The sequence below is a fragment of the Aquila chrysaetos genome, chromosome Z (assembly GCF_900496995.4).
Source record: "Aquila chrysaetos chrysaetos chromosome Z, bAquChr1.4, whole genome shotgun sequence".
Taxonomy (NCBI): Eukaryota; Metazoa; Chordata; class Aves; order Accipitriformes; family Accipitridae; genus Aquila; species Aquila chrysaetos.
Window position 1 is genome coordinate 83,640,859 of NC_044030.1, and position 14,693 is coordinate 83,655,551.

General features: G+C 43.6%; 1 protein-coding gene across 4 annotated transcripts in view; it reads right to left on the minus strand.

Moving 5' to 3' along the window:
• The window catches only part of LOXHD1 (lipoxygenase homology PLAT domains 1), a 142,487-nt gene that overhangs the window by 75,939 nt on the left and 51,855 nt on the right, over window positions 1-14,693 (minus strand). For 3 of the 4 annotated variants that reach the window (XM_030005443.1, XM_030005442.2, XM_030005444.1), the window contains 4 exons: window positions 12,643-12,778; window positions 10,748-10,902; window positions 7,357-7,517; window positions 262-338 (listed from right to left, as the gene is read on the minus strand). In XM_030005443.1, coding sequence (XP_029861303.1) covers window positions 262-338; window positions 7,357-7,517; window positions 10,748-10,902; window positions 12,643-12,778 — 529 coding nt within the window. Of the gene's footprint in view, window positions 1-261; window positions 339-2,503; window positions 4,743-7,356; window positions 7,518-10,747; window positions 10,903-12,642; window positions 12,779-14,693 lie in introns of those variants that run through there. The other variant, XM_030005445.1, reaches the window with a different exon arrangement.

A 14,693-nucleotide genomic window follows, 5' to 3' on the forward strand; every position in this document is an offset into this window, starting at 1 on the left:
TAAAAAACCAAAGTTTCTTTCTACATATATAAAGTTGCAATTATTCTCTTTTATGCAGATTAATCCCATTCATAAACTAGGATTTAAGGGTCAGAGGCATTTCCCCCCCGAGTGGCCTACTGCAGCTTCTTGCATAAGAATGGAAAAAAAAGCCCAGTAGATTTACTGTGAACTGACATGAATTATTAAGTAGAATAAAGCAAGTAAATATGTGCATACACAGCTCAAACCCAGACCTTCTTTTTTCCAAGCTAAACTCACTTTTTAGCATTGGTGACTCCCCAGCGGGCACTAATTCTCGGACAATCTGACCATCATCCTCATTTTTGTCAAGCCATCTGGTTTACAAACAGAAGTAAGTTATCTTTGAATAATTAGAGCCTATTAGGCCTTTCAAAATCTAGTCTGGCTCCACACACAGTAAAAATCCACACCACAGTCAAACAGATATTTTTACAAGGCTCTGTATCTCTGTTATCTTTGCAGGAGCTTGACCAGACCCTACGGCAGTCACACTGTAAACCTCCATTTTTCCAAGAAGAGTGATCACGAGAGCCCTGCTCGCAGTAGATAAGCATCTGCTGTGATGTCCATCTGTCTGGAAAGCACAAACTCCGTAGCCACAAGTTATTCCTGTAAATGAGCAGTCTCAGCCTCTTGAAAGCATCGACCTTCTTTGACCAGAACTACTTGCAGGCTTTATTACTATCCGCCTTGATTACAACCTTTATAGCATCTAAGTTACTAACCCCCCCCCTTTTTTTTAGTGTTTGCTTACTCTAGTTATCATCACTTTTCCCTTCCTTACAGATCAGTATATAAACCTTTTTTCTCCACCAGGAAGGGGATGAATTACATTGTTCCCATTTTCAGGGCTGAGTATGTGCAGGCAGCTGGCACCAGCAAAAGGAAGGATTTCCTTTGTTTCTCAACATTAATCTAACGATCCAACTACACTAATTAAGAAGAAGAGCCGGGCACAAAGCAAAATGTAGCATGATCTCAAGGGAAAAAAATCTGAAAGGAAAATGGAGGGGAACCAACTGCTAGTCTGGTAACCTTCACAGCTGCTCCTTCAGCCTCAGGGATGAAGGAATTACAACCCCAACCCCATCATACGCCATAAAGCAACCATTGTACGACAACTGCAAGGGCCCCGGCAGAGATTTCTCGCTTTCCACTTCAAACCCAGACTGCTGCAGCACTCGGGATATTCCTGTAAGCATCTGCTTAGGGTCAGGTTTCCCACAGCGGTGCACCGGGGCCGTTTCAGTCCCCGAAAAGCATCGTGAGAGCAGGCGCAGTTCCCAGAAAGCCCGTCGTTCCCAGGTACGCAGCTATCTGCAGCAGCATCTTTTGCAGTTAAAAATACTGCTTAAACCCAGCGGGGGTGAACGAAGGAGAAGTGAGCAAGCTCTGGCAGGTCACGCAGGGTATTTAACTTGCTATAATTATTCCCAGAACTAGAAAAACAAATCCCCAGAAACTGTTTCTTTTTAAAGGCGGCCACACAGCTACGTGAATGACACCGGGCCACAGAAGAACTGCTTCTGCACGAACACGTGCAGCACAGATGTACTGCAAGCCTCCTGCAACGACCCCGTGCCACCCGCCTTCTCCTTGGCTGACCCTCACGCCAAAAAGGAAGGGAGCTCACTTCCCGTTTAAGTTTCCACCTTTGATTTTGCCGATGAGCCAGCACACGTGGAAACCAGCAAACGACCCTTATAACAGGGGTTTGGGGACATGAACAAACGCCCACTGGGAGGTGGATCAGACCTATGGTATCTCGCTGGTAATAAGCCAGTGCAGCTTACAGTCGTGACCAGTCAGACTTGCCATGGTGGCCAAGAAGTAACTAAGTATTTTGGAAGACCAAGGATGATAGGTCTCCGTTTCGTCCATCTGAAGGAAGGTTATCTTTTTAATCTCCTCTCCCTTCCCATGCACAAGAAAACAATAAGCACAAAGAAACCATGCAGAAAACCGACACTGGGAGAGAAATCCAAACATGAGCTAGAGCTGGCCGCTCCCAGAAGCACTAACACCAAAGTCCCCATGCAGAAGAGGTGCATACAGCCCAACCACAAAGACAACACGTGTCCACTCCCAGGTCCCCTCTAAGCTTTGGTGGGTTGTCGGGTACGCAGTCTACCCCGTATTCTTCCCTTTCACTCTGTAAAGCAGGTGGCCATGTGCAGGTGGCTTAAAAAGGGCTAAAAGCTAAGGGGGTCAGCATGAAGGCGATGAAAACGTGAACGTGCGATGATCACGCGAACACCATGTGAGGGCATCGGGTGCAGTGTTATGCCTCAGTGGAGGCTGAGAGGTCTAGTGGGGACAGAGGAGCAGAAAAATCTGTGGAGAAGACCATGAAATTGATGTCAAGAACTGAGCAAGGGTGGAGTGCAAGGAGGACAGAAGAGGAGCATGCCAAGACATCACGTTGTCTTAAGAAAGGAAGCCTTTATTGATGTTTTGGGGTTGGGGGATTTTTTTTTACCTGTTAGAACTGGTCCTTAGTACCTTTGTACCATGTAGTTCTTGATGCTGGCTCAGGATTCACGTCCTTGGACAGGTATCCAATGGCTAGGGGATCACATCATCCCAAAAGTCAAGATGCTTCTGTGTACATGGATGTTAACTGGCAGGACCTACAAAATTCGAGCCTGAACTCCACCACCCCACGACCACTGAATTAAGCATGGCCTTCAGGAAGGCAGAAGCTCACACGATAGACACGCTTCTGCTCTCCTGCTGCTGGTTTTTGTGTCCTGCAAGCTGCTGTTTCCATTGCCGGCGTACATGCTGTTGTTTTCTGTCACCTTCACCATTGCTGATGTTTTAGGGAAGCGTGGGACGAATCTGGGTGAACCACTTCTGCGCCAAGGTGGCAGGATGAAAATACATCCCACAAGAAACAGATCTCTGTGTGCAGCATGGCAAATGCTAACTGCTCCGGCAGTGAGGACAGAGGAGAAAAATTAATCAAAAAAGGAGGACACACTCCTAGATAAAGAAGTTGCCTCTACCGATGTTGGTAGCTACTGATGGCAAGAGGAAGAGTATGTCTTGGACTGGAGGAGGAAAAGGGAGGTTTATCAACAGAAGTGGCTTAAGGCTCCTTACTTTGTTTCAGCCAAGAGAACAGCCAGAAGTGGCAGAAACACTATTTTCTCAAGAAAATGATTTTAGTGACAGAGGAAGTATTTGGATGAGCAATGCCACTGTGTTCATTCCTTTCAGCACATATGCTGCAATATCCAAATTTTACTTCAATGTAATTCCAATAGCATATCCCTGAGCAGCAGATTGCAACCAGGGGTTTATAGTCTTACACTGAACACAAATGCACTGACACATTATAAACACATCAGGCCGCAGAAAATAGAATTTTGCAGTATAGTGCCATCGTATTCCCAGTACAAAAGACCTGTCAAAATCTTTTATTCGATTTCAGTGCATGTAATTCACATGCCACCGTGGGTTTTGCAAGGGTGTAGTCACGTCCTGTATCACATACTTGGTTCTAAAGAGATACTGTATGTCCAACAACCCAAAGCGGACACAAATATGACATGAAAGCCACTTCAGAGATAATTGCTAGAGGATCAGAGAGTCAGGGAAGCACTGGAAAAAAATATGCTATGACATCATATATAGCATTTCAAATACAGCAGATGATAGCCTGTGTGCAATTAGAATGATTAGCACATACATTAGATTTAGAGACACATATGTATTTGTATGTGTCTTTAAATATAACCTATAGACATCAATATGTGTAAAATAGAAAGACATTTCAGCGTATTTTTAGGCAACAAAAGGACGTTTCTCTGGATCCTTTGTATGATGAACACTTTTGGCATTTGATTGAATAAATGTTCTTTCACAGGAGTCTCCCAGTGCATCATCCCATTCATAGTCTGTCTGTTGTTCTTCAGAGAATTAACGATGTTCCCTTATGCTTGTGCTGGAGAAAAATTAGGATGGTGCAGTCCATATGCTTAGAAAAAAATGTAATGAAGTATCATTGAGGATTTCAGTGGAGCTGTAATGATTTATAGCATATAAAATTCTATCCTATCACGAACTCACGACTTTGATTGAAAATTCATTTCTGTCTGGGATATAAATATTATAAAAAATAGGCTATTTTAGGGAATGTCAGCTAGCCTGTTCCTGGACTTCCACAGAGCCTTGAGGAGAAAATGAAATCTGAAGAACTCAGTTCTGAGCTTCAAAAAGTTTTGGCTCCAGTTCTCGGCTGAAAGGTGAACTCCATCATTTCGAACTTTCTAGCGGTATTCATAACCACAATACCTAAACCACATCAGGTATTATAAGGTATAAATTGTTCAGTTGTGCCACTGAACGATTCAGTGTTCAGTCCCTAAAAGCATGGATATTATAATGTCGTGTGGTCATAAGGGAGGAATAATACTGCAATGCATCCAAGTGATGTACTAGTAATTCTGCAAATAACACTTGGAGAAGTTACTTGCATTTACTTCTTGCAAGCACAGATCAAATGACCCCTTTAAAAAGCACTGACTCTAAGAAGAGCGACAAGCCATTCCCTTTACAGCCAGCTGTTTCGAGAGCTGAAAGCACAGGCCTGAGAGTCATTATTTCTCGATGCTCTTCCTGAATCTGACACAAACTCACAATTAATCCACTTAGCTTCTCTTTATCTCTGCTGGCTCCCTTGTACAGCAAAGACAGTTCTTCTCATAGAGCTCTTGTGACTATTAGGTAATAGATGTTCCTATAGAGTCATAAAAAAGCTTTCAAATTAAAAGACATAACATAGCCTTGTATATGAATATGTAAATAACAAGAACAGAGACTTCAATGAGTTATATGCAATGAAGATCTGTAAGGACATCCTACAGACATTAGTTACAGTGGAAGCTGGTTAGCCAGCTCTTTGCTATAATATCTGCTCTCCACATGCCGGTACAGCCCAGTTTTCACAGAGGTAAGACGCCCACGAAGCTTTCTGCACAGGTGAGATGTGTTTCTGCTGGAAGGCATTTTGTCCTCTAGCTGTCTCACAGCAGCAGCTAAGCGGCAGAAAGTCAATGGAGCAGCTTTCAGGAAGGACACAGCAGCAGAAGTTATTTTCTCCAGACCATGCCATTGTGCTAAAGTGGAAGTTAATCAGGTCTTGGAGATGAAGACAATGACAACATCAGCATGTCTACTGGCTGGCCACAGACTGGCCAAGCAGAAGCAGAAGCTTCCCTGGTGTGCCCCGATGGAGTCTCTAACTAACCTCGCTTGCGTTGGCTCACTAAAATAAGGCAGCTCTTCTCGGCCAAGTCTTCTTCAACATCTTGGCTCTGAAGCAGCAGATGAAGCCGGCCTCTCTGAGCACCTGCCAAAGCAGCGAGGACATAAGCTGTCCTTGGCCTACAGGACTGGAGGGGAACATCCAAACGCTGCAGGTCATGGAGATGTTTAGCCCTCACACGGAGGATGCAGTGGGTGAGCACCTTCGCCCTCAGATCTCTCCAGAATCCATGACGACACCCGTATACTGCGATGATGCCCCAGTCTCTCAAGAGACACGGGCACCAAAGATAGCGAGAGGGAGCAGCTGTCCCTGTGTTTGGAGGCGATCAGTCATGTTACCTTCTCAATCTGAGAGGAAGAGATAATGCTGGCACAAGGACAGCAAATAAAGCCGCACGAACAACACTGATATCACTTGGAAAAAGGAGACATTAAGAAAGGTAAGAAGAGTGGAATTCCATCGCTTGCCACTTGAAGCCTGAATGCACCCCATGAATATTTTGGGGATAAGGTCTTGGGTTTTCTTTCTCCCTCCTTTTTCAGTCCCTGGCCTGAGGGGAATGCCCTGTGGACTCTGATGCTTCTGATCCACAGGTGTGAAGCTAAGGGGAAGGGGGTCATCACTCCAAGCTGAGGGAGGACACCCAGTTAAACAGTCAAGTAAGTAGGCAATTCAAAAGGAAATCTTTAAAATGAGCCAGCTGCACGGTGCAGTTAAACACAGAAATATCTCTGAGGAGCCTGAGCAAAACAGCTCTCCGCATGGATACTTCATGTCCAAGTAAAAACCTGTCTAGCTTGCTTGCTTAACTCAGTAAAACATATGGTTGTTAAATATGTATCAAAAGGCAGCAATGACAAAATGGTGGTTTGTTCTTTGAAAAGGGAGAGGCTGGCTTGCTTTTCACAACCAAGATGACATTGCATCTGCTGCTCCGTGCCGTCTCCCCGGTGAGTTTGCTCTCTGATGTGACGTGGCTTTAGCAATGCAGAGAGGCTGGGGCTGGCTCCTGTTTTGTATTTGGCTGACTCTCCTCATTACAGCGGAGTTCTTCTCGATTTACAGTGACAAGAGACAAGTAATCAGCTTAGCGGTTTTACCTTTGTTTGCAAATTAAAAATAATTGTGTTTGCGTTTTACAATTCCACTTGTCCCCCAGGAGATGACTTTTTAGAACAGGTACTTGATGTTGTTAAGTGGAGCTCAGTGAACTTCCATCCTACAGGGTGGACATCCTGAGAGGGCAAGTGGGACGTTACAGGACACTGAACTACACTGAAGGTAATCTGTTATGTAGAGGGCAAGTGGGACGTTACAGGACACTGAACTACACTGAAGGTAATCTGTTATGTTTTCACCCAGTTCTCTCTAGTTTGTGCTGCAATGTTGAGGCAGACCCTAGTTAGTGCCAGGACAGATGGTGCATCTCGTTCCCCACGGGTAGCCTCGGTACAGCACATTTCTTTTGGCCACTTGATTGTCCAGGAAAGAGAAGAATACATTTATAACTCACCCGTAGGGGTAAGTTACAGCCCTCTGCTCTACCGCTGTCTCTGTCTGCATGGTATGCATTTCCCTTCATGCAAGGAGCTCTCAAAATGGCAGCATAACAATCTTGCATTCTCCCAACACAAAAATAGCATCCCATCGCTCCTGGAAAGATGGGATGTGCATGTGAGGGACCAGAACCTCCTCCCACACATGCAATAAAACTAGCAGATCGCAGCAGATTACAGAGTGTGTTTCGGCAGCAGGCAATTGCAGTGACACTGGATGTGGTACTGGAAGGTTGCATTTTAACTTTTGGAAATTCTCTGTATCACTGAGCTAATTGCTGAGAAGTTCACAATTCAGATTGCTGTAAGGGGAGTTAACCGTATCTTAAACCTCCCAATCCACACTCTTTGCTTTCAGGCTTAGCAAAACTAAATGAATGAATAAATAAAAAAGGATTAAGCTGTGCTCAGAAAATTCCAGTCTTGAAACAACAGCTAGGCTCTTCAAAGTCTGGCAAATGCATAGATGGAGGCATAATTTGCAAGCATTGTTTCCAGTACCTGTAGCAGGGGAATTCCACAGCCTCACTTTCTGGCTGTCCTTCTTCCCTCACTATCACTTTGGCAAGGTACCAGCCACTGCTTCCTCCTTTGCCATCATGCCCTATCCTCACCCTCCTCACCTGCTTCAGCGTTACTGCTTCGACGAAGAATTCATCAGCCTTTGAGAAGGAGAAGAAAAAAGGTAAGGCAATATTTCTCCTTAAAAACAAACAAACCAACCAACCAAATTTATTATTGCAATCAAACCAACATCATCAGCACGCTGCAAGATAATTCTTCACAAGATGAGGGAGAAAGTACAAATTAATTTACCAAGGAATGAAAACCTCAATATTTGTGCTAGATGTATAACATTAGATTTACAAATACATGATCTGCCAGCATTTTAAGTCTCCCACGTCATTGCATGCCCTCCACAACTGTAAAAAAGAAAAGTAATTTGATTATTAAGAAGTTCAGATGGAGAGGCAGGAAATCCAAGTTCAAACCCTTTCTCAGATACCAGCTTTCTGGGAAACCTGGGGCAGGTCACTTCAGACCAAATCCACAGAGGTATCTAGAGGTACAGTTCAGAGACATTACCCAACGTTAAATTCAGACGACACGGATTACGGAGCAGAATTGAACCCCAGCCATTTCCTGCCATGCAAACATTGAGCATGGCTTCACAGGGGTATTTCCAGCTGCTCCATGAGTTGTGTTCAGAATTTGGTGTGAACCCAACCCAGCAGCTAAATACCCTTAATAACCCACAAGAAACATGACTTTATGTCGTCTTTTTTTTTTTTTTTTTTTTTTTTTCCCCCTCCGGAAAAGGGCTCAAATCACCAACCTACTGCCAAGAAATTTCACTTTCTATCAGGGTGGGTGTACCTGCCGCACACCTACAGATTAGCCCAAGCGATAGCCCCTCAAGACCAGAGCTCTGTTACCCAAGAGCGTACTGGGAGCAGCAGCTCCCGATGGCTGAAGGAAAAGAGATGTATTAAAAGAATGAGTTACTCCTCCGGGAATCAGGCCAGACAAGTATCTACGTTACCTGTACAGATGCGCACACATGTATGGTAAATCCTGGGTGTAAACACAGAGCAAATCTGAAGCATATAGCCCAACAAACAGACATGACTGCTGTGGTTACCGTCTGGCTGAGATGTCTCGCTAGGTAAGAGAAAGCTAACCAAACACTGCGATTCGTTCCTTCTTCATCACCCCAAAGCCCGTGAAACACATATGGTGGTAGCATATATGCAGCTAGCTCCCAGAAAGCATGGTGGCAAGGCAATATTTATTTAAATATTTAAATTTGTTAAAAAGATCGTATTTTTTTCCATCATTCAGGACCCCGAACTGACCTTTAAAACAAAGACCACTAAACAGATTACCACTGGTTTAAGTGTTAATGATTAGCTTACATACATGAACAAGTGTTACTTACATACTCAAACTGCTGAATTGGGGATTTAAGTTATCAAAACCTCACTGAGTCGGTCTAAGCCAGTGAAGTCTAATTCATTAGGCCTGATGTTCATCTTACTTATTAATGGCTGATATAAATTAATGAGTAAGTAACTATCTGGAACCACAGCAGGGCAAACACCTAATTTAGAGGCATCTTTAAATTTTACCTTCTACACAGGCTGTTAGTTTGCATCTGCAAGCAAACTTTTCAAGCTAAATTGGTAATCAAGGTACTATTGGCTTAAGTGGCTGTAGATTAGAGACCGCACCGACTTAGCTACATTTCTTTTTAACAGGGTATCTGAGCTAATCAGTGTAGAAATACTCATTCAGTCTCTTGAATATATGAGCTCTAAGTTTGTCAGGATCAATCCTTAAACAGCTTCGGATTCATTCACCAGCTTTCTGCTCCTCATGCCAAGAGAGCATTTTTCCATTAACAGGTTCCAGGTTTTTTTATATCATCTGGATACTATTAATCACATGAAATGACTTCCAAAATTATTTTTCCTTTTTTTTTTTTTTTTTTCCCCGCTTCATGCAAGTTACCCTATAACTCATTTTGGGGAGTAAAAATAAAATAGTCATCATTTGTGTTTAAAAATATTTGTATCTTCTGTGAACCAAGAATCTTTCTTTGGAACTTAATTGAAACAGTCTTCACCACCAAAACATGACTCATTTTGCTACCATTTTGACAAAAGTAGACTTCACCAAGTGACAAAATGCTGTCCTTTACAGCTTGGACCTACCTTTTAAAAATAAAAAACTATAATGTAAGTGCATTGGCAAAAATATGATGTTTGCAACATCCATGTCTGCAAACTTTTATATCATTTAGAAGCAGAATGAACTTTCATACTAGGTAAATGCCACATCTTTCCACAGACAGGTTTTACAGGCACAAGAAAACCTTGATGAAAGTTCTTTTAAGGTCTAAAAACCTCAGTGATTTCAGTGAAGAATTGGAAATTCTGGACACTCAAAGGGAAATCCAACATGTTAATGCATATTTCAGAACCCTAAATTCAATGGTCAATTTTGAAAACTTGACCTCCTTTTATCCCCATTTTCTTTCCATTCCAAATCTTCAATCAAATAATGACACAAATGATAGGAAATCTTCAGAGTTCTGTGATCAGATTCTCAAAATCTCCTCCAGGAGATACTGATTACATTTTAACAGTCTAAGTTGGACCCTAGAGATCCAAAATGTGCCTCATAATTGAATACATATTAAGTAGGTTGACCCCACAGATCAGATCAGCACACTATTTGCTTGTTAATGCTGCAAGGGCTTTAACTACAGTTTGACCTCTTCATTATCTCCAGCTTTCCAGGGAACAAGCTCTGTCTTCAGTTCAGGCCATTTCCACCCCCCTCCATTCAGGACCCAGGCATACAAAAACATATTGAAAACCAGACTGAAAATAAGATACAAAAATTGAGTGCAGCATGGTTGAGGGGAGACTGGAGGAAATATAAAGGAAACGCGTTAGGCTTTTCGTTCTGATTTTCACATTAAATAAGATGCTTTTTCTTCCTTTGCCCCAGGAGCTATTTCTTTTTGCCATGGATGGAGGGGGAAAGGCTCCCTCTTGTTCTTGGAAGATGGACAGATTTCCTGGAACCTTCCCCAATCTGAAGATGCAATTTCAACAGTCAGTACTTAGCTGGGGAGCAAACCAGGAGACTCTTTTATGAACATACCAATGCCAAGCATGGGCACACCGTCCCTGACCTAAATTTCTCTCCAACTGCAACCTGTTATGATGCTCTGTGGACATGATTTATTTCTCCCTACTGCCCTAGCCCAAACTGGCAAGGAAATCAGCCAACTTTATAAATACACATCTCAAAAAAAAAAAAAAAAAAAAAATACCATCACACACTTTAAAACCTGTCTTAAGGAGCTGCTGTGTGAACTTACGTTGCCTTTTTCAAATTTATTGACAGTGTTGATGCAGTTGTAGAGAACACGCTCTCCCGTGTCTCCCTGGTCGCCGATGAGGCAGACAAAGACATTGGCATCTGTGCCGCTCCCACTTACCGTCCCAGTGCAAACCGTCACCCGGTATTTTATCACTGTGGAGACATAAATTAATAAAACAATTTCAGCAACACAATTAATTGCCATTTAAATTTACTGCATTTTCCACAGACTGACAATTAATTTTAAGTGTTCATACTTCCAGTTGGTACTTCTGCTGATATATTGACTTTTACACTTCCATGCTATCACTAGGAAAAGAAAAAAGCCAAAATAGGAAAGCTTGAAATGTTAAGAAAACCCATAAAACCCCTCCAAGAAAGAACACAAAAATGCTGTCCCCTTCAGGTAAAACCTCCTGAATTGGAGTGCATAGCGTCCTCGGGGCCCCAGCCCTCCTACCTTCCCTCCTGCCTTCCGAGGGGGTCCTGGTGATGGTGGAGCTTGTAACAACATGTTTGGGGAAAACATAATTTTCAGCACCCAGGGGCATGGCAGGCAGACAAAAGTTGTTAAAAAGGGCTGAGAGCTCAAGGATCTGAGGAACGGGCTCTTCTGGCTTTATGGGGCAGGACAAGCCCGGTTGGCCTCCTCTGCTTGGGACCCTCATAGTGCAGGAGGTTGGATTGTGTCTTGCCTCTTTGTCACCCTTGAGATCTTTATTTAGGATTTTACTAGATGGAAATTGATCTGCCCCCTTCCTCCCCCCCACCCTGCCCTCACCTCTGCCCTCCCATCCCTTTGGGTGAAGGATTTCCAGAAGAAATTTCACAACGAGGAACCATCCCACAGACTCGAGAGAGAGAGACATTTTATCTCCAACATTGGGAAGAGGCGAGAAGCGATGCTCCCACCCTTCCTCCGAAACCTGCCCGCAAGCCCAACACGCGGGTGCTGCGTCTCGCCTCTCCTCAGCACAACTGCTCCTCACGGGAAAGTGCCTGCATTTGAACTCAAGCAGCCCTCTCCACAGTTGATTAAAAATACATTGCAAAACCAGGTTTATTTACATTTTAATAACATCTGCAATTACAATTACTCTTCCTCTTCTGAGGAACTGCTCAGCTGCATGCAGATCACTGAGTTCATCGGAAATTTCAGAAAACACGGGATTCATGGTCTATGGAGTGTGGAGCCCCATTGGGTGCTTTGGTGGAAATAAGAGAAATCCCAACGGCCACCTTGAGATATTCTGCTCTCCAAAATTCTCCCTCCAAGTACATTTAGTTCCTGTGACACAAGGTCAAGACAGAAGTGACCACTTGAGGAAGCCAACACAAAGTTCTGCAGCTTTCCTTAATTAAATCTCCAGTTCAAGCATAGTTAACCCAATAAATAGTTCAGATTGCTCACACGTACTGGAAGGCGCCTACGTTCTTGCACAACTGTTCTGTACAACTTCCTATACCTTTATACATATAGCTGCATAAATTTGCATATAATTAAATAAAACTTTAAAGCCCAAAAATGATTGTTAAATTTTAGATTGCATTTCAGCTAAGCTTGCTTTCCATGAACATCTCTTCAAACCTGGCATTTCACATTTTAAGGGAGACTGGAAAAAATACAACTTTGAAAAAAAAAAAAATATAGCTCTGGAAACAATTGTGCTGTGGCCAGATGTCTCCCATCTCCCTCCACAGAGGAATCTGCTTAGAATAAGAGCCTGAGATTTCTGACGCTTCATGCAGCTAATGATGCACACAGAAAAATACTGCAGAGAGAAAGTGCCAGAAAGAGAAGCTAATTGAATTGCATCGGTCTGCCTGTGCATCCCTTACACAAAGAGGGTTTCTTTCTATTCAGGTCCTAAGCACAGACCTTGTGGCTCTCACCTGGCATGACTTCAGTCACTAGGGATCCCTCCGCAGGGAGCTCCCGCACAATCTCATTGTCGTCTTCATTTATATCTAGCCAGCGGCCGCAGTTGAATGAGTATTTTTCTTTTGTCAGCGTTTTCAGCAGAGTTACCTTCATTAAACCAAAACACTGCGTGAGTTCAGAGGCTTAAAGACAAAAAAGCAACAAGCTCTTGACAGGTTTTTGCCTGGGAAGCAAGAGTAGGTAGCAGCTGAGAAATAACACACATTAATAACGAGACCGTCATTCCGACTCGTGCACCGCAGTGATGCATGGAGCAAAGTCTGTCATAGCTGACGGCTTTTCGTTCCTCCTTTCTCCAATCAATCCACGGTGTTGTAAAAGTTTTGATGGATACTGTGGCTCTTAGTAATTGCTCGTCATATGCCACTGTATAAATCCACAGAGCAAATTGTGGATGGCGCTTGCACTGCTGGTTCTCGCAGCTCAAAATCAGTGCGTGGCACATTGAGAAAACAGCCAGAAAATGGCAGCAAGCATGAGCGAAGATCTGCAGTAGCTTCCAAAGAAGTAACGAGCAAATAAGGTAGGGCTCTGCAGATGGCTGGCAAAGCGAGCGAAGGGAGGGTATGAAGAAGGGCTACAAAAGCACAGGTGGCATGAAGAAGGCAGAGGGGGGGTCAACTCTTCACTCTTCTGCTACAAGAAATACAGGGCATCAAATGATGCTTGTAGAGTGAATTTCAAAGCAAACAAAAAGACACAATCAACCTGTGAAGTCCTTGCCAGAAGCTATTATGGTTGCTAAAAGTTTAAATGTTCAAGGGGAGACTGGAACCTTTGAACAAATAAATGGAAGAGAAACCTACTAAATGCTTTGTATTTAGTAGATCTGTTCAGGAAGTAAGTCCCCAGCTGGAAGCAGTTGAAAACTGCTTAGGGGGAAGTATCATAAATGCTTGTCCTTTTCTTACTGTTCTCTGATCATGCACTTATGTGACACAGGAGAGAGGATATTGGGCTAGATGGACTTTTGGCCTGACCAGCACGGCTCTTCTTGTGTTCTTCTAACAGAAAATGGAAGCCTGCCCCAATATGAAGCAAGCCTGGCATGAAACGTGTGAGGACTGGACAAAACATCATTAAGGCTTCATTTAAGTTCCCGGATGCTAAAATGGATGCACAAGTGATGGGATTTATGTGCCATGAGCCTGATGCATCCAGAAAGCATCAGACTGGCTGTATATGGGCAGATAGATTTCATGCATCTTCAAGAGGTTTGCTTAGACAGTTTGGCCCAAAGTGAGTCCTAGACACACTGTCAGATCCCTCTTGTCCTCCCTGAACACAATTACTGTGCAGAAAAAGAGAATACCCCAGGGAAATGTATAGCTATGGAAGGTCTAAGCATTCTTGCTCATCACCTCTGACCAAATAGTGACGATTGCAGTGATCCAAATTCTGACCAGCGCTTTCTTTTTGATAAAGACCGCAGCCAGACACCTTGTCCCACCATATGGTGAACACAGCAGTACTTGATGCCCTCTCCCCACTGAAGAGGTGTTTGGCTGCGTATGCTTTCGCATCTCCCTGACAATGCAGGAGAGCAGGATCTGTCAAAGCACATTAGAGGCACGCAAGAAAAATCGCTAAGCGGCAAATTGTGATTTATCATCACGGTTATTTATGGCTGCAGAGCAGTGTATGTTTTGTTAAGTGCAGAGAACGTCTTCCAAGCTCTGCAGGAGTATGGGTGAAGCTTAGAGATGAACTCGCTGCCTTGCAGACCCAGGTGAGGGCGGACAGCACAGTAATCATTGTTGATAGAACAAAGGATATGTGACTGAAGATCAAGCTGATCACCCTTTTTATTTCCCGAACAGCACAGGGCTGCTCTCTTCTGCACGGTCTCCACGGGCTCCTCCAGTTTGCAAGCGTCCACCTCCTGCAATGGGGCTGTCAGCACCTCAGGGCAGGTTACCCTCCACTGTACAACAGGTCTCTGCCGTAATCAGGTTTTCGTTATGACCAGCCTAAATAGGCCACAGAAGGAGCGGGTTTGCCT